At 45.1% G+C, this 24,638-nt stretch overlaps 1 protein-coding gene across 2 annotated transcripts in view; it reads right to left on the bottom strand.

The window, feature by feature from the left end:
• Positions 1 to 3,026: 3,026 nt before the first annotated feature.
• ST6GAL1 (ST6 beta-galactoside alpha-2,6-sialyltransferase 1) overlaps positions 3,027 to 24,638 on the bottom strand; it is a 180,933-nt gene continuing 159,321 nt past the window's right edge. For both annotated transcript variants that reach the window (XM_066347667.1, XM_066347666.1), the window contains 3 exons: positions 10,451 to 10,549; positions 9,103 to 9,277; positions 3,027 to 5,935 (listed from right to left, as the gene is read on the bottom strand). In XM_066347667.1, coding sequence (XP_066203764.1) covers positions 5,694 to 5,935; positions 9,103 to 9,277; positions 10,451 to 10,549 — 516 coding nt within the window. In that variant the 3' untranslated portion in view covers positions 3,027 to 5,693. The remainder of the gene's footprint in view (positions 5,936 to 9,102; positions 9,278 to 10,450; positions 10,550 to 24,638) is intronic.

Raw genomic sequence — 24,638 nt, forward strand, 5'->3', positions numbered from 1 at the left:
TTAATAGAAACAATGCAGGGTAGGGCAAAAGTAGGTTTTCAGTTGTGATTACATGAAACAGAGTTTATTATTCTATTATTATTTATTATCACATTATTTTCTATATGATCAACTGCAAACCTACTTTTTCCCCACTCTGTATATGCAGTATGGAAACCAGAAAGAGGAAAGAAACAAAAACAGAGTGTATTCACAGTATTAATGGCTAAAAAAAAATCCCAAATTTTGGAAGAGAAATGGAAACTCACATTCATGAGGACCTAAGGATTCCAAAAGTTTGAACCAAAACAAGCTACCATGAGACACATTATAATTAAATTATCAAAAGTCAAAGACAAAGAGAGGATTTTGGAAGCAGCCAGAGAAAAGCAACTCATCACATAAAAGGGAGCCCCCATGCCCCATAGGACTATAAATAAAGTTTTCAACAGAAACTTTGCAGATCAGAAGAGAGCAGGATAATATATTGAAATTTGGAAGAAAAATACTGTCCTGGTGGACAGTATTGATATGATACCCAGCAAAGCTGTCCTTCAAAAATGAAGGAGAGACAAAAACTTTCCCAAAGAAAAGTTGGAGTTCATCAAAATTAAATCTACCTTACATGAATGCTAAAGGATGTTCTTCAAATTGAAATCAAAGAATGCTAATTAACAAGCATGTATGAATGTATGTATAAAAACTACTGGTAATGCAAGTATATATTCAAAATCAGATTATCTAATATTGTAATGATGCATAATTCACTTACAATTCTAGTCTAGAAGTTAAAAAGTAAATGTATTAAAAGTAACCATAACTACAATAATTTGTTATTGGATATACAATATAAAAAAGATGTAATCTGTAATTAACATCAATAACCTAAAATGTGATGGAAGGAGAAATAAAAGTATAAATTTTCCATATGCTATTGAAGTTAAATTATCATATTAGAACAGGATGTTTTAAATATATCACAGTAACCACAAAGAAAAAAACCTGTAGTAGATACACAAAATATTTGATAAAGGAATCAAAGCATACCACAAAAAAAAAAGTAATCAAACCACAGAGGAAGACAGCAAGAGAGGAGGCAAGTAACAAAAACAATAAAATGGGCCTGACCTGTGGTGGCGCAGTGAATAAAGCATCAACTTGGAATGCTGAGGTCGCCGGTTCAAAACCCTGGGCTTGCCTGATCAAGGCACATATGGGAGTTGATGCTTCCTGCTCCTCCCCCCTTCTCTCTCTCTGTGTCTCTCTCCTCTCTATAATGAATAAATAAAATCTTAAAAATAATAAATAAAATGGCAATAATAAGTTTCTACCTATCAATAATTACTTAAGTGTAAAGAGATTAAATTCTTCAATTAAAAGACATAGGATGGATAAATAGATAAAAGAAAAACAAGATCCAATGATATGCAATATGCTGCCTACAACACTCTCACTTTAGCTTTAAAGACACACACAACCAAGAATGAAGAGATGGAAAAAGAAATTTCACGAAAAAGGCAACCAAAAGAGGAGAGGGCTCCTCTCTCCCTAGTAGCAGGTAACATAAAAAGGAGCCAGGGTCCCACCTTTCCTCCCTCACCCCACCATATACACCTGTAAAAAAATCAGCATATAACAGAGTAGGAGTCAGGGGAAAAAAGACAGTCTAAGGAAGTTGCAGCTTTCCTCCAGAGCTGGACAGAGGAGTCCTAACCATCCAACTCACCAGGAAAGGACCTTAGAGATTCAAAGCCACTGTAATTTGGCAAGCACGAATCTCAGTTCCCAAACTGAAACCTGTTTTTCTTTCACTTCTATTTGAACTCCCATTCTACTGGGATCCAGGCAGAAAGTCAGTTTCAGTCAATATGGCACTACTTCTGAGTTCCAGGGATCCTACAACGCTAAGGCTTTGGGTGCAGGGGTCTAGAGTACAGTCTTTGGTACTATCTGGCCACTCAGCACTACTCAGGCGTCCCTCATTTATAATCTCATCAGGAAGGGGCATTTGCTCAGTTGTTTCTGCACCTCTCCAGGCATGGGATATCTTCGGGACTGCCTAAGGTCCTGCCTGCCTGGACTTGCAACCCTGGGAAACCTCAGCCTCTAAGGACTTGCAGGTCCTTCCCAAAGCTTTTTCTGGGGAGCCAAGAACAGGAACCTTTCTCTGGGCCTTCCCACAGTCACACTCCTTTCACTGTTCTTTCTGGCCCCAAGGGACTCTGTAACAGATAGTGACATAGAAGCAGGAGGACTTGCTAGAGCTGCTGTAACAAAAGACCACAAACTGGGTGGCTTCAACAACTGAAATGTGTTTTTTCAGTTCCGGAGGCTGGAAGTCTGAATCCAGGTGTCAGCAGGTTGGTTCCTTCTGAAGGCTGTGAAGGAAAACCTTCCATATCTCTCTTCCCTAGCTTCTGGTGATTTGCTGGAAATATTTGGTCTGCAGAATCTGATCTCTGCCTTTATCTCCACATGGCTTTCTTTTTGTCATGTCTATCTCCAAATTTCTATGAGGACACCAGTCACACCCTACTCCAGTACGACTTCATTTTAAATCGTTACCTCTGAAATAGTCTTATTTCCAAATAAATTCACATTCTGAGGTGCAGGAGATTAGGGGGGATATATTCAACCCATAGTAGGAGGTGGGAAGTTTATGGGGTACCAGAATTATCCCTTTTCCTGTTATTTCTGCTTCTCAGGATTTTTATCCAAACATTCTGGCTATTCTTTTAGAACTTCATTCCTTTAAGGACTTTAGGCTTTTGGAAACCAAGACAAATTAGTTTCCTTTTATTTTGCTTTCTTCCCAAGGTGTTGCACAAACACCGGCTTAGCCATTTGAATCCAAGCAACATAGATCAGCTGATTTCTCACAGATGCTGTCCTGCCACAGGAGCGAGGTGCGCACTCCCCTTCCTGGAGTGTCGAAGAGGAGCTAGTGGGGGAGGGTTTGGGGGTTCAGGAGTCCAGCTGTGTCCTCTGGAGTTGAGAGTTGGCGAACAACAGTCATTCCCTTGTCAAGTAAGAAGAGAGGGACAAGCTTTATAAAAAACATGTTTATTTTAAAATTTTACATAATCTTTGGGTAAATCAGGATTAGTTCAGGTTATTTTTCAGAAGTTTCTGAGATTGATGTCTTGACTCCTAATCATGTCAATAGCTATTTGATTGGTGAAAGAATTAGAAGACCTTGTGAAAAAAGATGAGGAGATGATTCGAGGAGGACAGAACCCCTTAGAGAAAGGGGCTTTCCTAACTTTTAAATTATCTGTAACAGAATTAAACATCTCTCCAGAACAATAGTATTTTCACTTTACCATTATCTCTAGTTAGAGAACAGAATCACACTTAAATTAATTTGATCCCTTATATCCATAATAAAAGCTACCCAGTGTGGTCTCAGTGTCCACATCAACATCTGTCTCCTACTGATGGGATGAACCTTCCTCTGCATTCAGTGTTCATGACTCAAAGATTGCAATAAGTGTGTCAAATGAAAACAAAAAGCAAGTCACAAATTCACAGTCCCTGGAAGGCAGACAAGGCTAGCTCCATACAGTAGTTAGCAGCTCAAGTTCTCCTCCACCCATTCCCAAGCAGAATCCGGTCAGGGCTGCAGGCCGGGAGGAGGAGAGGCATGGTCTGCCCCCTCCACTGCCTCGATGGTTTCCTGGGTATACCAAACAGGGTAGTTGTTAACTGTCCCAATAGTACTGTTAATTCTCTAGGGACAGGGCCTCATTTCTGGCCTTCTTCAAAGCAGGGTGCTGCCCAGGTACAAGCACAGAGCAGGTCCTTAGTGAGGGAAGGAAGGAAACTGTCATGTACAAGCACCTGTTAGGTGCCGGGAAAGAGTCAGGACAGCTATTTTATGGGACCCTCACAACAGCCCTGTGAAACAGATTCATCACTTCTGTTTTACGATGTGGAAACAGGCTCAGACAGGAGACTCTGCCCATTGGTGGCATAGCTAGTAAACAGGGGAACTTCAATCTGAAAACCCAGAGCTTTTTTGCTCCAGGATCTTTAAAAACTGCCTATGAAAGCTGAGTGATTGACAGTAGATGAGTATTCCAGCTCCCAGGGGGCTGGTCTGTGCTCGAACATCAGAGGCCCTTCAGCATGAAGGGCCAGCTTCAGAAGACCAGAAGCCTGGTACGAGGAGGCCTGGCTCTTGAGCGTTACCCAGTACCCGGGAGTAAGTTCTCTACGTTCTCCACACCAGGGGCTGGATCAGTCCAGGACGGCTCTCCCCCAGGGGGCAGGGATGCAAACCGCTGTGACCACAGTAGGGGGCTTCTGCTGGGAGGCTCTGCCCCGACTCTGCGAGAGAGGTCGAGGGAAAGGCCATCTAACCACCTTGTGAGAACCAGTTATGGTCTCTGAGGTTCTGGCCTCTGAAAGTGACTAAGCTCTCAGGAGCCGTATCTCCACTCCCCGAGAGACCTTCCCAGAAGACCCTGGTGGGTCAAAGAAATCGGGTCAGGATACTTTTAAAGGGAAAAATGTTAGAAGTAATCTGGGAGGGGGAAGACCACTTTAAAGGGAACACACAAGACGGCAGTTAAGGGGAGGTGTGGGGGTGGGCATTAAGAAGGAAGAGGTGGATACAGTGTACAAACCAGCCGACAGGATAGGGTCAGGGCAGGCCAAGCTGAGCCTGGAGAAGTCAGGGTTTTGGCAATGTTGTTGTCTGGTATCTGCTGCAGGGCTGCACTCACTGCCTCAGACACAGGCTGGGGTTTTCCTCAAAAAAATCATTTGAGCCTGTAAGTTCAGGCAGACCATAGAGAATATGGGTGATAAAGGCAGAGAGAAAAACACAACTCAAATGACGTAGACAAAATCTACTTGGCATGTTTCTCCTGTTCCTCTAAAAGCCACTCCCTGGCTCAAGCCCCATGAAGCCCATTGTGACCCACAGACACAGGCTGTGTGTGCTGCTCCTCTCTGGGTGCTCAAGCAGCACAATCCCACCTCTCTACAGGCCCCCGGTGCCCTGAGCTCACCGCGTCCTACCTTTCTGCCACTCCCAGTGCACTGTGAGCAAGTGGAGGATGGAGACTGTACCTTTCTGTACCTCCATCTCCATGTGGAAAGAAATGTGGGTTCATCAAGCCTCTTTGCACATAGGCACCCAGGCTGAGGACCAGCCGAACCAGCCTGAATGGTAGGAGCAGCTTTGTTCTGGAGGTACTGAGCACACTTCCCACTCCCTGTGCCAGTTACCTGCCTCCCTTACCCAGAGCCACCCTTTACCAGGCATAATCATAATTTGGGAGAATTTCTTTAAAACATGCACTCAATGTCTAGGTGCAGCTATCAAGCAATACAGAGGGCTGGCTTGTGAGAACGATATCATTCAGGTGGAGAGAACAGCCCAGCTTTGGCAGCCCTGGTGGGAAAAGTGGATCTTGCACTGACCCGTGTGGAAGGAGGGGAGGGCTCTGTCTGCAAAGAGTGCTGGGTGGGTGTGTACGTGGCAGGAGGCTTGGGCTCACACACTCTGTGGCTATAGGGCAGGCTGGACCTGGTGCCCTGCCCTTGGGCTCCTGAAGCCTCAGGGCTCTTGCTGACAGAAGGCTACAGTGCAAGGAGCGAGCAGGGATTGTTTGAAAGCATAGTCTTCCCAGGCCCAGGGTAGCCAAGAGACGGGCTGTAAAATGCTCAGGGAGACAGGTGAGGGCACCTGACTGGGGAGCCCACGCTCAGCAGTGAATGCTCCGGAAACCAGGCAGTGTGGCTTTTCCAAGCAAGAAAATGTCCTCATCTGTGCCCCGGTTGAGGTGCTTCACCATATTCTTCTCAAAGAGGAGCGGGTGGTAGGCGCCCATCGTGCAGGCGCTGTCGAAGAACCTCTGGTAGTAGTAGCACACATCCGTCTTGCGCTTGGATGGGAGGAACTCGTAAATATCCACCTGGTCACACAGCGTCATCATGATGATAATACCTAAAGAGGGGAGTAGAGGTAAGTCCTGTTCCACAACCCACCCCACACCTTGGAGCTCTGCCCAATGAGTCCACAGCTCAGGACCCCAACTCTAGGGAGATGTCTATCTGGAGTTTTTATTGGAGTTAGTACTAGGACTCCCAACCCGAGTCCTTCTGGTAAGCCAATCTGGCAAGCTGTTCCGTGGGGGTCCGATGCACCTTTGTGTGCCTAGCACATTGGCCAGGACTGCTGCACGGTAGGTGGACTCCATCCATCAGTGAATTTACCCATGTGAATAAGCTATATGAAGAGAGAGGACAGGTGACTGAGAAGACAGCACCATCACATGTATGTATGTGATACTTTTTAGCACTTTTATATCCGGGAGGAACCTCTTAGGTGGTGCTATTTGGGAGAAGGTGTTTCTTATGGTACTCGCAGAAAACAGTGTGGAGAGGAAAGACTCTTCATCCCTCAGCTGGGAGGAGGGACATTTGGAACAAGAATGCACCATGCTTTGTGCTGATGGGCCCTGCTCATTCAGGCAGCAGATGAGCCAAGGGGGTGGGGCCAGGTTGGTGCTTTAGGTGAGGCAGTGCTGATACTGAGATGCAAACCCAACAAGAGTCAGGAGACTGCTGGTACCACCGATGATTATCCTCACATGGCTCAGTCATCTCATGCAGGACATGTTCCCTGGGCCTCAGGTTCTTCATCTGCCCTAAGAGGATGATCTACCTACTTCTCCTACCACACAGGCTATTGTTAGGATGCAATAAGATCATGGCTTTGCCCAATCAGGCAGTGGCACAATGGATAGAGCGTCGGACTGGAACACAGAGGACCCAGGTTCAAAACCCCAAGGTCGCCAGCTTGAGCACGGGCTCATCTGGCTTGAGCACAGGCTCACCAGCTTGAGTGTGGACTGGCTTAAGCATGGGATCACAGACACGACCCCAGGGTCACTGGCTTGAGCCCAAGGTTGCTGGCTGAAGCCCAATGTTGCTGGCTTGAGCAAGGGGTCACTTGCTCTGCTGTAGCCCCCCCCCCCCCAGTGAAGGCACATATGAGAAAGCAATCAATGAACAACTAAGGTGCCTCAACCAAGAACTAATGCTTCTCATCTCCCTCCCTTCCTATCTATCCCTCTCTCTGTCTGTCACACATACACACACACACACACACACACACACACACACATACACACACACACACACACAAGATCATGGCTCTAAGACCCCTTCTGTCAACTGTAAATACTGTAAATATAGGAACTCTTTGACAGAGCAATTCCCACTAACAGCAAAACTATAAAAACTGCTAGCAGCAACTTTGTTCCAGAAGAATCAAATTTGGGGAAAGACCTCCCTCTGTCCTCTGGTGGCCCCTGGTCCAACGGGCAAGAAAAGACCTCTGCAACTCAGGGATATAGGCACAGCAGGAGCGCTTCTAAAAACTGGGGAGGGAGCGCTTCCGGTGACAGAAGGTTCACGTAACCCTCCCGGGCACTGGTGTGGGGCCTGGCAGGGGCTATGCCCATGAGGGATGGGCAAGAGGGGAGGACTGGTGGTGGAGGGAACTGCGTGAGAAAGGCTTGGCAGTAGAAAAATGAGAAAATATGTTCCCCAAGATGCTTGCCCAACTGTTCCTGCTCAAATGGGCTCCAGGATGAGCCCTAAATGCACCCATCCAAAAGTTAAAGTTGAAGAGAAAAACCTGAAAGTGTGAAACAGGAAGATCCCCGTCTCTTTCTACAAGAAGTACCTCTGATACTAAACATTGATTTGTTCATTTACTCAGGGAACATCTACCACAGGGCTATCTTGTGCCAGACCCACATAGGATGAGTCAAAGGGCAGTCCCCACCCTGAGGGCCTTTACATCTAACAGGGGAGGGCACAGTCCCCACCCAGAGGGAGTTTGTAGTCTAACAGGGGAAGTGGACAGGCAAATCACACAATGGTAAGAGGCTGGGGCCATCAGCAGGAAAACAGCCCGCTCCAGGGCCCAGAGAAGGGAGCGTCCTTTCCTGTGACTGGAAGCATGGAACCTCACGGGCAGGCACTCCATGAGGGCCAAGAGGTCTGGAGGCTGTCCCAGAAGAAAGTCTGCAGGCAGCATGTAGGGCCCGCTGTGCTCTGACCTCAGCCCCCCACAACAGCCCCCCACAACAGCCCCCCACAACAGCTCCCCACAACAGCCCCCCACAACAGCCCCCCACAACAGCCCCCCACAACAGCCCCCCACAACAGCTCCCACAGCTCCATTCCTGGCTGCCACACCCAGGCCAGATTCCCAGCTCATTCTCGAGGGCCAGAACTGGGGTGTTCACTTGGTTGAACGACTCTTTGAAATTTTGAATAAAGTACTATTGATTCTTCCTTTATCCTCAGATTTCAATAGGGCTCAGCATATTATTATTGATTCTGTTTTTATTTTAAATTTTAATATTCATAAAATTTTGCATTGTGATTTTTAAAAGAGATGGTATTAAGAGTCTATCTAGTTACTAAGGTTTTTGACACCCATTTCAATTGTATGCCTGACACCGCTGTCTCCCTCTCTTCATCTGAGTCCTGCCTCCCCTCCTTTCTGTGTTTTCTTCTACTCCATCACCACCTGCCACACCCGCTCCTCTCACAGGCCTGACCCGAAGCTACTCCTCCATGAAGCTTTTGCCCTGTCCACCTAGTGGGGGTCCTCTCTCTTGTGGCACCAGGGTGATTGCTCTTTCCTGGCACACACTGAATGTTGCCTCAGATGCCTAGCTGAACTCGGCCACTGAACGCCTTAAAGAAAAAGGATTTCAGCCCGGCCTGTGGTGGCACAATGGATAAAGCATTGACCTAGAATGCTGAGGTCACTGGTTCAAAACCATGGGCTTGCCCAGTCAAGGCACATACAACAATCAATCAATGAACAGCTAAAATGAAGCAACTTATGAGTTGATGCTTCTTACTCCCCCCACCTCTGTAAAATCAATAAATAAAATCTTAAAAAAAAAAGAAAGAAAAAAGATTCTATCTTATTAATCCCTGTATTTTAGCTAGAAGTTGGCACAATGTACAAACCAGCAAAAACCTAGCAATTGTTTGGGGAATGAATGAATGAATGAATAAGCCCTCAGAAGAAAGCTAATCTTTCTGGAAACAAATATGCGAGTCTTTCCCCAGACATGGACTCACCGAGCATCCCAGAGGATGGAGGGTTTGGCTGAATCTCCTCAGGGGAGATCTCTTGAATGATGTCCCATAGCTCCCAAGGCATCTGGGGCTTTAGGATGTAAAAGGGCTGGTCAGGGTGTAGCTTACGGTAGCTCTTGTAGCGATCAAAGAATTTGTAGTCGGGATTCTGGTACCACTGAAAAAGAAGGAAACGATTTCAAGGAGAGAAATGTGCCAGTGCTGCCGTTGCCTCCGGGAAGTCGTCCTCATCTGAGGATGCCGGGGGGAGGCAGAGAAGGACCTCGGCAGAGTCTGAGTGAGGCACAGTCTCTTCCTGGGGGCAGAGACCAGACTTCTGTTCTCCTCCACATCACAGCTCTCACTGATAGCAGAGGATACCCAGCATGTAGCCTGTGCTCACAGGGAATTTTGAGCTTGGTGACTTTGAGACAGCTTCAGACTTTAAGATAATAGAATCAAGGAATGATATTGGTGCTTAAAAGGGCCCTTGGCACCAGCTAGTCCCACTGTTATTTTTATTTTTAAGGAGCAAAAACTGGGAAACAGTTTGTCACATCTGTGGGTTCAGATCTTTGTCCTGACCTGCGTAAATTTCAGTTTTAAGCTAGATCAGTATGAAACTGGAAACTGAGATAGTGAGGTGCAAAGACCAGAACCTGTCAGCTACTGCTATGTTCAACTAAAAATTCAGTGTCCCAAGAGCAGTGTTGTCTGTCCTCCCTAAAGCCATTCTCCTGTGGCCACTGCAGCCCACATCAGAGAGAGGCCAACTGATAGGTAGGACAAACAATGAGAGGGTCATTCCTGAGTCTGAAAGCCCAGCAGGCCTGAACCTCCTGTCTTCTCCCCTAAACGAGTTGAGGTTACAGAGCTAGCCCTTTGCTTAGGAAATCAAGTCCTGGAACAGGTGACCTTCCTTTGCCACAGTTCAGTTTCCTCATCTGTAAAATAGAAACAACCATGCTCCTATCTATTTCCTCATGTTGTTATGAGAGTGAAATGAGGAGAATTCTGAAAACAAAGTGTGGAACAAGTGTGGTGATGTGATTTTTAGGAATAGTTAACCATTGTCTCTTCCTGCTGGTGCTCGTCAGGAAGATGGTGACAACAGCCACTGTTCTTCCTGATCTGAACTGTAATTAAAGACCAATAGATGGCAATGCAGAACAGAGCGTGGAGAGGACCATGTCTCAGGTGCCGGTCCAGATAAAGAAGGGTGCTCTCAAACCAAAACAGCCAGTGCTCAGCAATGGCCCAGGGTGGGTATAACTTTAAAAGCCCAGGAACACAGGAAAAGCTATAGGCAAACCAGAGACTAAATCCCTATTTCCCAAGGACAGCCACTTACCTTGGGGATATCTGAATGGTAAACAGATGGGTCCCAAACAATTAGGATTCCTTCATTGTATAAACTGTCTTTGAGGAAGCGCTCTTCTGTGGTAACCAACTGTAGGAAGAAACAGATGAGTCTCATTTGGACATTTACATGAAAATGCTTGATTTGGACCACAACACAAGGGCCACCCGAGGCCTCAGAGCCCATGAGGCTTCTAAGTTTTCCTGCAGCACTTAACTTCAATGAGAAGGCTAAGATGCCAGAACTGTGTAGCCTTGAAAGGGCACTTTGTCATAACCGATCAGCCATAGAGCAGAAAGGGCTCCATTCAGACTTTAAGATTAGTAGGGTGAGGGTACAGCGATAATGGCTTGCATATACTCCCAGCAGTTATACTCATAAGGGGCGGAGGGCATAAGGTTTAAAGTCAGAAACTCATATAATCAAAATAATCTCTGGAAATCCTTTTAAATGCCTATAAAGTTCAGCACACAGTATCTACACATCATTATGGAGACAGACATAGCACCTCTCACGAGCCCACACAGCCAATGATTTGTGCAGCACTGGAATGGATGGCTGTGTCTGTTGTTGAATGCCAAATGAAGTCATCAGTTTGTATACGCCATGGTATGTGCAAAATCATGCATCTCCAAACATGGGAATCTCACCAGGCTGGTGAGGTGCCCACACGTAATGGGCTGGACACCAGGCACAGCTCCGCTCCTTCCCCACATTCCAGGGCTCCCAGACTGGCCTGCATGTGGTGGTTACACCCGGCTGGGCTAAACGTGACTATTATATGACTCCTAGGACAACCGTGCTGGAGCAATTTTCCAAAATGTATTAACATCCCTAAAAAAATAGCATATATACTCTTTGACTCAGTATTTTTTGGCATTTATCCTAACAGAATCTAAATTCGGGGAGAAAAGTATGCACAGAAATGTTAATTAAATTATTTACCAACATAGGAAAATGTGGTGGCAGAAGGTGAAACACACAGAAAGACCTGACCTTGATTCTTGACTTTGCTACTAACTTAACTGGTGACCATCAGTCAGTCAAATAGTCTGCCCAGGCCTCCGTACTCCGCAGATGGGGCACAGGAGTGAATGAGAAAGACAGAAACGGGGCCCCAAAGGTTTACAGTGAAAGAAGCCAGGTCCCTCTTAAGAAGTTCAAAACTGGTAGGTAAGATCAGCTGTCAGACATTCACCCTAAAGAGCAGGTGGGCCCTGATTGGGTAGCCTAGTTGGTTAAAGCATTGTCCCCATACTCCAGGGTTGTGGGTTTGATCCCCAATAAAGGCACATATAAGAGTCAGCCAATGATTGCATAAGGGGAACAACAAATTAATGTTTCTCTCTCTCTCTCTCTCTCTCTCGCTCTCTCTCTCAAAAAATAAATAAATAATAAAGTTGGGACATGAAGTTGCCCAGGTAGAAATGGAGAGGATCAAATGACAGAAATCAAACCAAAAACCAACTGAAAATGAAAGCAAGAATGACAACAATAATCTCTCCCCATGACAAGGCAGAGAACTAGTCAGTGTCACTGTGGTGGCTGCAGAGCAGCTACGAGAGGGCGGATGGTCTGCACAACCCAGAGAACAGCAATCTGCCCCAAGCCTCATGGGTAATCTGGCTAGCCTTGGTCTCCATGTCTTTCCCCAGATGTAGGATGGCCCTGGAAGCCTGAAGAATACAGTCCTGTTTCCTCAGCATACTTTTAGACAAGAAATATGGGTGGTGGGCAGTCATGGAAACACTGACTACTTGGAGACTTCATGGCATGCACCGAGGGACCTAGTGGAGACCACCTCACAATCCCCTATACAAGTGTCATGAGACAGCCCTGAGCCCCCAGTCCTAAAGGGGACTTATTGATACACACAAAATAGAAGCAGGGACAAGAATGAGGAAGTCAGGAAGGGGAACTTCTTTAAAGAAGATTAAAGAGCAAGCGATGTAGCTCAAATGCCCCCACGTATTGATTAATCAGAATTGCTCAATCTATCCCTATTGTGCTGTATTCAGCACAGTACTGCTTTCAGAACTTTTGTTAGTAAAGCCACTGTGGCCTTTGCCTCAGAGCACTGAACTCTGTCCCTGTTCTATGTTCCTATTCAGGGCCTCTACAGTAGGCCCTCCTTGACAAGGGAGTGTGCAACCACATAGGGTGCCAGGGTGAGGGTGGCCATGAGGTGTGTGAGCATTAAAGGACAACTAGGAATAGGACAAGCCAGGAGACTGTGGCAGCAAGAGGGAGGCTTTCCCAGACAAAAGAAACAATGTATGCAAATCTCCAGGGGTAAGAGTATGTGGCAGACACCGCTAGGTGTCACCAATATCCATTCTCTCTTCCTTGGTAAAAACACTTCTGATGTTTACCTTAAAACTATGGTTTAGTTATTCTTTAAGAATATTTTTTATTTTATTTTACAGAGACACAGAGAGAGAGTCAGAGAGAGGGATAGATAGGGACAGACAGACAGGAACAAAGAGAGATGAGAAGCATCAATCATTAGTTTTTTGTTGCACGTTGCCACACCTTAGTTGTTCATTGATTGCTTTCTCATATGTGCCTTGACCGCGGGCCTTCAGCAGACTGAGTAACCCCTTGCTTGAGTCAGCGACCTTGGGTCCAAGCTGGTGAGCCTTGCTCAAACCAGATGAGCCCGCGCTCAAGCTGGCAATCTTGGGGTCTCGAACCTGGGTCCTTCCACATCCCAGTCCGATGCTCTATCCACTGTGCCACCGCCTGGTCAGGCTGGTTTAGTTATTCTGATGAATAACTAAAATAAAGACTAAAAAATAATACTGAATATAAACTATAATTGAAAAAACTTTTTATTGAAAGTAAATAAATAAAAAATAAAGACCACCTGAAATAAAATTTCTCCAGCCTCTCTTACCAGCTAAAATTCTGGCCAGTGGTGTGTAAGCAAGTATGACTTCCAGGAAGTGTCCTTAGAGGCAGGGTCATGCCCTTCCTTGTTCATTCCTTCTTGCTGAAAGTGGGTGTGATGGCTGGAGCTTGAGCAGCTATGTTGAACCATGAAGTAGAAGTCACATGGTAGAATGACAAATGCACAAGGCAGTAGGAGCCTGGGCTCCTGACACTCTAGGACACTGTACCAGCTCTGGAATATCTACTTCTGGACTTCTTTTACATGAGAAATACATTTTTATCTTATTAAGCTAATGTTAAGAGGTAGGCTGAGACATTAAAAACAAACAAACAAACAAAAAAGGGGTAAGTTGAGTATCCTTGTTACTTGCAGCCAAACCAAATTCTTACAGTGAGTAGCTTGCTTGGGAATTTCAGGCTGGCCAATTGTGGCTAGGACACAACAAGAGAGCTAGAAGGGGTCAGAGGAGTTTAGGTAGAGGACATACAGGGAACTTCAGGTTTCTTCGGTTGATTAGGAAAACAGTAAAGGCTTTTAAGTGGGAAGAATCTAAATGGACTAGTGTTTTTTTGTTGTTGTTGTTTGTTTGTTTGTATTTTTTTCTGAAGCTGGAAACGGGGAGGCAGTCAGACAGTCTCCCACATGCGCCCGACCGGGATCCACTCGACACGCCCACCAGGGGGCGATGCTCTGCCCATCCGGGGCGTCGCTCTGCCATGACCAGAGCAACTCTAGCGCCTGGGGCAGAGGCCAAGGAGCCATCCCCAGCGCCTGGGCCATCTTTGCTCCAATGGAGCCTTGGCTGCGGGAGGGGAAGAGAGAGACAGAGAGGAAGGAGAGGAGGAGGGGTGGAGAAGCAGATAGGTGCTTCTCCTGTGTGCCCTGGCCGGGAATTGAACCTGGGACTTCCGCATGCCAGGCCAACACTCTACCACTGAGCCAACCAGCCAGGGCCTGGACTAGTGTTTTAGACTAGAGCTTTTAGAAAAAAGGAGCCCAGACAGAAGCTTCTGTTGTAGTCTAAGTAGGAGAATGAAGAAGAGTTACAACTGTCATAGGCTTGCAGACTAACTGGATGTTAAAAGTGAAGAAAAAGGGGGTCAAATGTCACTCCTGGACCTCAAGCCATTTCCTAAAATGAGAATATAGAAAGAAAAACAACTTCTATGTGCCTGTAGGGGTCTTGAAGTTCACAGACAAGACAACTGGCCTAGAGTCCCACAGCTGAGAGACCACAGGAAAGAGAAATATAACCCACGCTTCCAACTCGAAATGCTTCCTCTTCCCATGGGGACACTCATTCACAACACAGCCATGCAATGCTGTCGTCCAAAGGCAGAGCGGGCATCCTGGCAGATGGGGCTTTGCAACATTGAGCTGGTGATCGTGAGGCCCAGGGGACAGCAGGCCTCCCTCCAGTCTAGACATGTGTTCCAAGACAAACCTCCACAACTTCACTACCCCCAGCCCCCTCCCAAAACAGCCAGCATATTGAAAGCAGAAGTTTTCTCAAGAGCTCTGCTTCTCTCTATGCAGAGTACTGATGCCAGGTGATTTATAATACTGTAGTCACGAGGATTACAGATAACTGGGATTTTAGAAAACGTCTCCTTGTGCCACAGTCCCTCTCCAACAACTTTCTCAGCATACAAAGCAGGAAGCGGTGGCAACTACTTCCGGCACCTTGAGACTTTCCCAGGATCTGTGGCTCCACTGTCCTCAGATATCTCAAGAGAGAGGCACAAAGTTTTCTCTTTCACAATAAAGGATAACAGCAATGATAACAACAGATGCTGTTTTAATGATGCTTATTTCAAGCCAGATACTTTCATATATTATCTCAGTTCATTCTGATGATAAGCCCTAGGAAGCAATTATTAATATACCTATTTTTATAAATAAGGAGATAGAGATACTAAGTAACTTGCCCAAGCCAAGTTAGCAAGTGTGCCAAGGAGTGTGAATTAGAGGCTTTTGCCAGAGCCCACACTTCTAATCTACACCGTGCACTGCCTCGTACAGAGGGTAGGATGTACACCATGGCTCTTGCAAGAAAACAGCAAAGAAAGCATGTGATAAAGGGGGTAGAAATGTCATGAGAATTTTGCTTTTTGTCTGAGTTGTGATATGTCACAGCTGGAAGATTCTTAAGGAACTAGATCCAAATCCATCATATTCAAATGGGTAAACTGAGGTCCAGAGAGAAGAGAGACTGAGGCTTCAAGGTGAATTTGAGGCAGAGCCAAGACCAGAGGTCAGCTCCTACCCAAGTATTCTGTCTGTTCCTGCAGGGCTACATTCATAAACCACAAGATAATAAAACAAGCTAGTACACTATCAGGATCTGGGCCACCCTCAGTTCTCACCACACTCAAAGGAGAAATGACTATTCACTAGAGCTACTTGAAGCAAATGAAAATGGAATCCATGGAACTGAGAAGAGGTGAAGATAAACATTGGTCTTCTCCAGCAGGAGAAACAGAAAGTGGCTGGGGCTGGAGCTGGCTGGTGAGTGGAAAGGGGGGAGCCAGCAAGAACTGCCCAGTCTTAAATAGTCCCTCACAGTCCTGAACTTAACACTTTGATTCTGGCAGCCCTTTGTGTGAGATTCAAAGAGTTACTAAAAAACAACAACAAAGTCTGTGATCTTAGGTGGGTCACTTCCCCTCTCCAGGCCTCAGGTGCCTTATTTAAAGGACACAAACATCCTGTAGGGTCCTGCCCAGGTGACTAGCTGTGCCCAGATAACATCTCAGTCTGTCATCCTTTTTTCAAATGCAGCAGAAGGGACTTGGGAGAGAATAAAGCTCATCTCATATGCACTTTCTCACATGCAGAGTCTGGTCCGAGTTCAGAAATCCTTGGGGACCTCAGGATGAGGAGAGTAAGTCATTGCCTGAACAACTGATCCCCAAGGAACACCTGCCAGGAAAAGGCTACATCACGGAGATGAAGTCGCTGTTTTAGCACACTGTTTAAAGTAACCTTTCCTGTCATAAAGTAAGAAATGCTCACCGAAAAAAGTTGGAAAATACAAGAACACACACACACACACACACACACACACACACACACACACACACACACACACTGATAACCACCCATAATCTCATTCTTCAGATATTACCAATGTCAATATGTTGGGGGTTTTTCCCGTTATGGACTAAATTGTGTCCCCTGCCCCCCAAATTCTTAAGTTGAATACCTGTTCCCCAATGTGACTATATTAGAGAAAGGGTCTTCAAGGAGATAACTAAGGTTAAATTAGGTCATAAGGATGAGATGAGGCCCTAAAGTTGCAGGGGTCCTCAAACTTTTTACACAGGGGGCTAGTTCACTGTCCCTCAGAACGTTGGAGGGCCACCACATACAGTGCTCCTCTCACTGACCACCAATGAAAGAGGTACCTCTTCTGGAAGTGCAGCGGGGGGCTGGATAAATGGCCTTAGGGGGCCGCATACGGCCCGTGGGCCATAGTTTGGGGACACAAACCAATAAGACTGCTTTCTTTATAAGAAAAGGAAGAGCCTTGGCCGTTTGGCTCAGTGATAGGGCATCATTTGGCCTGTGGAAGTCCTGTGTTTGATTCCTGGTCAGGGTGCACAGGAGAAGCACCCATTTGCTTCTCCATCCCTCCCCCTCTCCTTCCTCTCTGTTTCTCTCTTCCCCTTCTGCAGCCAAGGCTCTATGGGAGCAAAGTTGGCCCAGGCGCTGAGGATGGTTCTATGGCCTCTGCCTCAGGCACTGGAATGGCTCTGGTTGCAACAGAGCAATGCCCCAGATGGGCAGAGCATCGCCCCTGGTGGGCATGCCGGGTGGATCCCAGTTGGGCGCATGCAGGAGTCGTTCTGACTGCCTCCCCGTTTCCAACTTCAGAAGTAACCATCTGCTTCTTCACTCTTCCCCCTTCTCTTTCCCCCCCCCTCTCTCTATCTCCATCTCTATCTCTCTTCCCCTCTGGTAGCCATAGCTCCTCAGTTTGAGCAAGTTGACCCCAGGCACTGAGGATGACTCCATAGCCTCACCTCAGGTGCAAAAATGGCTCAGTTGCCAAGAAACGAAGCAGCATCCCCAGATGGGCAGAGCATTGCCCCATAAGAGGCTTGCCGGATAGATCCTGGTTGGGGCACATGCAGGAGTGTCTCTGCTTCCCTGCTTCTCACTTAATAATAATAAAAAAGAAGAAGAAGAAAAGGAAGAGATACCAGAGAGCTCTCTTTCCCTGAGCATCAAGAGGGAAGGTCATGTGAAGACACAGAGAAGAGGCAGTCATCAGAGACATCACAACTCTGACGGCACCTTGGTCTTCTACTTCTGGCCCCCAGAACTGTGAGAAAATAAATTTCTGTTGTTTAAAACACTCCATCTGTGGTATTTTGTTACAGCAGACTTAGGAAACTAATACCCCCTCCACACAAGCGTGCACACATGTATAGACATTGATACATCTTAACTGTAGAGTCTAGACTTAATGGTTTTGTTAAACTCACACACCAATTCAGGTCAATAGCTTCTCATTTATTCCTCACAATATGTCCGAGCCCCAAACAGGCATGAAAAGGAAGATCTCGGAGGTTACGTAACTGCCTAAGATCACACACCTAGGTATGGATGGAGCTGGGATGCAAATCAAGGTCTGTTTGATCTTTTCTCACTATCTTAGCCAACCTGTATTCAAAAAAGTTAGTTACATGATGTTAAAGTGTGTTCTGGCTGCCAGGTTTGCAAATCTGCCAGAGTAGCAAAACAAGTCAGGTATTTTTAGATTTTATTTATTGATTTTTTTAGAGAGAGAAAAAGTGGGGGAGAAGTAGGAAGCATCAACTTGTAGTAGTTGCTTCCTGCATGTGCCTTGACCCGGCAAGCCCAGGGTTTCAAACCAGCGACCTCAGCATTCCAGGTTGATGCTTTATCCACTGCTCCACCGCAGGTCAGGTGCAAATCAGTTTTGTAGGAAGTCTGACAAAAGGGTGGGTAGTCAAGGTCTTGAGTAGATATTAAAAATTATATGGAGGCTCTGTGCCTTATGGGAAGGCCTGATTATTGTAAAGTGGACCTAGACAGGAGGTGTTCTGACAGAGAAAAGGGCATCACAAATTGAAAGCCCTCAAACGCCAAATCAAAGGGTCCTGTGATTCTACCTAGCATCACAGGAAGTCATCAAAAGAATTATAAAGTATTAGAGGAAGTAAATATTGGAAAGTACGTAATGTCCAAGCAAAAGAAATTGATAGGATAAGCTATGAAACTTATCCACAAAGGAGTACTTTTCAGCTATCATAAAGAATGAGAAAGATTTCTATGAACTGATATAATTTCCAGAAAATACTGTGGAAAAAGCAGAGTGTAAAGAATATAGTCCACTATATTTTGTGTAAGAAACAAGAGGGATTTTTAAAAAATGTGTATACATTGATTTTTCTTTACAAATAGAAATACAAAAGGATAAATCAGAAAATTTGGCTGTCTACAAAGTGGTGGTATACGGGGTGGGAAGAACTTAAGAGGAGTAACTCTTATTGGATAATTTTGAATTTTGGAAGCATGTCAATATTCTACATGTTTTAAAAAGAAGAACAAAAGAAGATCTAAAACTAAAACAAAATGAATATATTGAATTTCAAATAAATTTAATAATTTCAGTCAAGAGAAAGAGGAGGACTAATCCAGGTAACTTAGGTGCATATAATTTGACTCTGTAACCTCAGTCTTGGACGGGGAGTGGAGAACTCTAAATAAATCCTAAAGTCTCTTTAGCAGGTTTGTTTTAGGCAGAGATATGCAAAGAAATTTGCAAACTATTTTAGATGTATTATAGATATGAGCAAATAGATGAATGTGCTGAGGTTGTTTGAAGCAGGATTCTCACTGTGAAAGAAGGGGGAATACGATAGATTAGATTTGAAGGAATCAATCTGAGTCTATCATTTCTTAAATAGGCATATTTGCATGTATATACATGTGTCTATATCAATGTGCATATATATACACAGGTATATATACATATGTATGTAAAGGAATGTGTACATATGGATATGAATTGTGTATGTATATGTGTACGTGTGTGTGTATACGTGCATATAATTCCTAGCTCTACCTGCTAAAAGGGCCAAAGAAACAGACATCTCAGTAGGCATGAATACACCTACTTCCCAGATATTGATTATTATTATTATTATTATATATTATGATATTATATATATTATTATTATTATAATGATTATTATTACTATTACTATTATTATTATTTTAGAGAAGAAGAGAGAGAGATAGAGACAAACAGGGAGGGAAAGAGATGAGAAGCATCAATTCGTATTGTACCACTTTAGTTGTTCATTGATTGCTTCTCATACATGCCTTGATGAAGGGTAGGGGGGAGGTGAAGGGGGTCTAGATGAGCCAGTGACCTCTTGCTCAAGCCAGCAACCTTGGGCTTCAAGCCAGTGATCTCTGGGCTCAAGCCAGAAACGATGGGATTATGTCTATGATCCCATGCTTAAGCCAGAGAACCCGCACTCAAGCTGGCGAGCCTGCACTCAGGCCAGATGAGCCAGCGCTCAAGCCAGCAACCTCAGGGTTTCGAACCTGGGACCTCAGTGTCCTGGCTGACACTCTATTCACTGCACCACCACTGGTCAGGCCCAAATAATTTCTTTTCTATTATTATTTTTTTTTTATTTTTTTTAGTGAGAGGAGGGGAGGCAGAGAGACAGACTCCCCCATGCACCCAGACCAGGATCCACCCAGCAAGGCCACTAGGGGGCAATGCTCTGCCCATCTGGGGCCGTTACTCTGCTGCATTGCAACCAGAGCCATTTTCAGCACCTAAGGCAGAGGCCATGGAACCAGTGCCTGAAGCCAGCTCGCTGGAGCCAATTGAGTCATGGCTGCAGAAGGGGAAGAGAGAGAGAAGGGGGAGTGGTGGAGAAGCAGATGGTCACTTCTCAGTCTGCCCTGACCGGGAATCAAACCCAGGACATCCACACTACTGAGCCAACCAGCCAAGGCCAATATTTATTTCTAATATAATATTTTACTTAAAGGAAACAGGGCTCCATGAAAAAAAATGATCATCCCAGAACTAAGGTAGAATAGGATAGAGAAATAATACTTCCCTGGGTCTCTGGGGGCTCCTGAAAAAAGTCCTAGACTCCTGATACTCTTCATCTACCATGAGAATAAAATGTGTAGCTGTTGTCTAGTGAATTGCTCTCCTCTGATTCTAAACATAATAAAACTTTTCCTATCTCCCCAAGAAGCCAAATGGTTATAGCCCAGACTGTATCTATAGGTTAATAAAGAAATATTGCAAATGGTAAGGAAAACTGGAGCAGGAGGAGAGAGCCCAGGAGCTCAGAAATATCTCTCGGTGAGTTTATGTACCAAAGGGCTGGAGTAAGAAGGGGGCCCTTTCAGGAGGAGAAGAGGGTAATTACCTCCTGCCTTTATAAATGGGGGGGGAAGGAGAATCACTTATTTGTTGTCCCTTGCATATACGGTGTCTGGCTACTCATGTAGAATAATTGACCTGGCTCTTGTTGTAGTGCCTTATGAGTAGGAACTTGGGCAAAGAGGCGTAATGCATTTATTATTTACTGTAAGGTATTTAAGAAATCTGTCTCTGACCCAGGATACTTTGTACATACATTCAGGATAAAATTAACAAAGATGAAATATTAAAAACTCAACAGATAGGCAAAAAATGAACTGGAACATCTCATTATAACAGAAAATATAGGAGTGTTAAAAAAAGAAGAAAATAATGAGGGTATGCACGCCACAGGGAAACAAGAGCCACCAGCTTGAAGGAACCCCCACTGTCAAATCCAGGGTGACTGGACACCAAAGTAATTTAAAGCAGTGATGAATTATAAACCACTGGAAACATAGAAAGCCACGAGTTCTTTTCCCTTTGTTGAAGAAAATACATGAGTGCTTACCAATAGCAAATAAAGACAGAAAGGAAAGAAAGAAGGAAAGGAGGGAGGAGGAGAATAAATGGAGGAGGAGATGGGAGGGCTCCTGCTTACACTAGAATTCTGAGTGCCAAGCAGACAATGTTGAGGAGGGAAAACTGGAGTCAAAACACCGCCATTTCACAACCATCACAATCAAGATCAGTTCAGGCGCCCTGGCCAGTTGGCTCAGCGGTAGAGCGTCGGCCTGGCGTGCGGGGGACCCGGGTTCGATTCCCGGCCAGGGCACATAGGAGAAGCGCCCATTTGCTTCTCCACCCCTCCCCCTCTCCTTCCTCTCTGTCTCTCTCTTCCCCTCCCGCAGCCAAGGCTCCATTGGAGCAAGGATGGCCCGGGCGCTGGGGATGGCTCCTTGGCCTCTGCCTCAGGAGCTAGAGTGGCTCTGGTCACGGCAGAGCGACGCCCCGGAGGGGCAGAGCATCGCCCCCTGGTGGGCAGAGCGTCGCCCCTGGTGGGCGTGCCGGGTGGATCCCGGTCGGGCGCATGCGAGAGTCTGTCTGACTGTCTCTCCCCGTTTCCAGCTTCAGAAAAATAAAAATAAATAAAAAGATCAGTTCAGGCAAAAGTGATCAATGCATGTTGAACACAGAAAGAAATTTTGATAAGGAGCAGAATAATGGCATAAGATTAAAGCACTCACACATAGACTGCAAAGGAGAGGCAGTGATCCTACAGTGGAGAAATCAGACATTGCCTATCCCGGTGATGATTAAAATGATCATCAGCCGAGGGGCAGGTGCCTCCTGATGCTCATGGAGATGCCGCGACGTTTGTGTAACTTTCCAGCCAGGGATGCATACACTGAATTTAATATCGAAATACACTGAACCTAACATCAGACAAACCCAAATATTTTTAAATTAAAAACCATTTTTAAAGACTTTATTCTTCAAAAATGTCAAAGTCTTAGAAGGCAAAAAAAAAAATAAGGCAATGGGAAATTTTCAAATTAAAGGAGACTAAATGCAATACCCAACCCTGCACTGGATCTTGTGATCTTGTTCTATAAAGAAAAAAACATGCCGCCTGACCAGGTGGTGGCACAGTGGATAGAGCATCAGACTGGGATGCGGAGGACCCAGGTTCGAGACCCCGAGGTCGCCAGCCTGAGGAAGGGCTCATTTGGTTTGAGCAGAGCTCACCAGCTTGGACCTAAGGTTGCTGGCTCAAGCAAGGGGTTACTCGGTCTGCTGAAGGCCCATGGTCAAGGCACATATGAGAAAGCAATCAATGAACAACTAAGGTGTCGCAATGCGCACCAAAAAACTAATGATTGATGCTTCTCATCTCTCTCCGTTCCTGTCTGTCTGTCGTATCTATCCCTCTCTCTGACTCTCCCTCTGTCTCTATAAATAAAAAAAAAGAAAAGAAAAGAAAAAAACATGCCATAAAAGACATTATTAGGTCAGTTAACAAAACTGGATGCAGACATTAAATAGAGTATGATATCAAGGTAAATGTATAAAGTTAATAAATGTACTTCGGTTGCATAAGACAAGATTCTTAGGAAATAGAGACTCAAGTATTATCTTACTCAGTCTGAGCTATTATAAGGAAATAGCACAGACTGGGTGCTTAAACAACAAACATTTATTTCTCACATTTCTGGAGGTTGGATGTCAGTGTACACTGAAGTACACACTGTTCGTTTTGCAGTTTTCTTTGTTTTTGTTTGTTTGTTTTTTGAGAGAGGTAGGGAAAGAGGCAGGAACACTGAGCTGCTCCTGGGGGAAATTAAATCAGCAACCTCTGCACTCTGGGTGGCGCTCTAACCAACTGAGCTATCCAACCAAGACTTAATTATTATCATCATCATTATTATTATTATTTTAAGAGACAGAGAGAGGAAGGGAGAGGGCGGGGAGGGGGAAGAGAAGCATTTGTTATCCCATTCAGTCGTGCACTCATTGGTTGCTTCCCCGTGTGCCCCGACCAGGAATTGAACCCGAGCCTTGTTGTTTCAGGACGATACTCCTAACCAACAGAGCTAACCAGCCAGGGCCACACTGTTGGTTTGTTTTTGTTTTTGTTTTGTTTTGTTTTATTTAATTTTATCATGGTAAGAACATATAACATGAAACCCATCCTCTTAACAAATTTTTAATTGCACAACATATTCCTGTTATAGTAACTAGGGGCACAATGTTGCACAACCGATCTCTAGAACTTATTCCTCTGGCATAACTGAAACTTTATACCCATTGAACAACAACTCCCATCTCCCCTCACCTCAGCCCCTAGCAACCACCATTCAACAATCTGTTTCTATAGAGAATTACTCAGCCTCAAAAAAGAAGGAGATTCTACCATATACAGCAACACAGATGAACTGGGAGAATATTATGCTAAATAAAATGAGACACAGGACACATACTGCATGATACCACTTATGTGAGGTATCTAAAACAGGCAAACTTACAGTAAAAGAATATATACTGCTTTTGCACTGCATCTTTACTGCCTTTGTTTGTGTAGCTGGGGGCAGGGGGAAGTGTTTTCTCCTCAACTACACAGAAGCCTTTTGCCTTCTTTCGCTCTTCCCCCTCCTTGTGGAGCTTGTTGGCTTGACAGGACGGAATCTGGGCAGCTGGCTGCATACCTGATGGATGGGCCACACAAGGAAAAGACCGAGAGCAGCTCTGACATGTTCAAAACCACTATGACTCAGAATTTTGAAATAAGCCAAGTCCAAATATGAAGTCACAGCTCCTTCTCTGAGTCTGAAAAATACCAGCCAACTGGACAGTGTCTGCTGGCCAAAATCAAGAAGCCCTGGAACTCATGATATGATACCATCATGTCTAAATTTCAGCTCCCAAACTGTGATGCTAAAGTACTATATTGAGGGGGTATCATCAAAATTACCTTGCTCCCCCTAGCAGTCTTTAGATCTGCTATTGGTAGAAACCACCTCCTACCACCTAGCCACACTGTCTGTCAGCATCTTGAGAAGGAAAATTTGAAGCTTAACAAAAAAGTTCAGGGGATTTAAAGTGCTGCTGGCAAACAAACCTAGACCCAAATCTATGATTATCACGTACACACTGCACTACCCAGAGCAACTTTTTTAAATTAAATTTACTGGGGTAACATTGGTTAATAACATTATATAAATTTCAAGTATACAATTTTATAATACAACATCTGTGCAAGGAGGATAAAGGGGGGTCAAATCAAACAGTACAGAGAGATGGAAGTAGACAAGTCAGCCCACCCTATGCTATGCACAGGACCTAGGTTTTCTCTCCCCGACCTGTGTAAGTATTCTAAGGGCCTGACTAGTGGTGGTGCAGTGGATAGAGCATCAACC

The sequence above is a fragment of the Saccopteryx leptura genome, chromosome 8 (assembly GCF_036850995.1).
Source record: "Saccopteryx leptura isolate mSacLep1 chromosome 8, mSacLep1_pri_phased_curated, whole genome shotgun sequence".
In the NCBI taxonomy this organism is placed as follows: domain Eukaryota; kingdom Metazoa; phylum Chordata; class Mammalia; order Chiroptera; family Emballonuridae; genus Saccopteryx; species Saccopteryx leptura.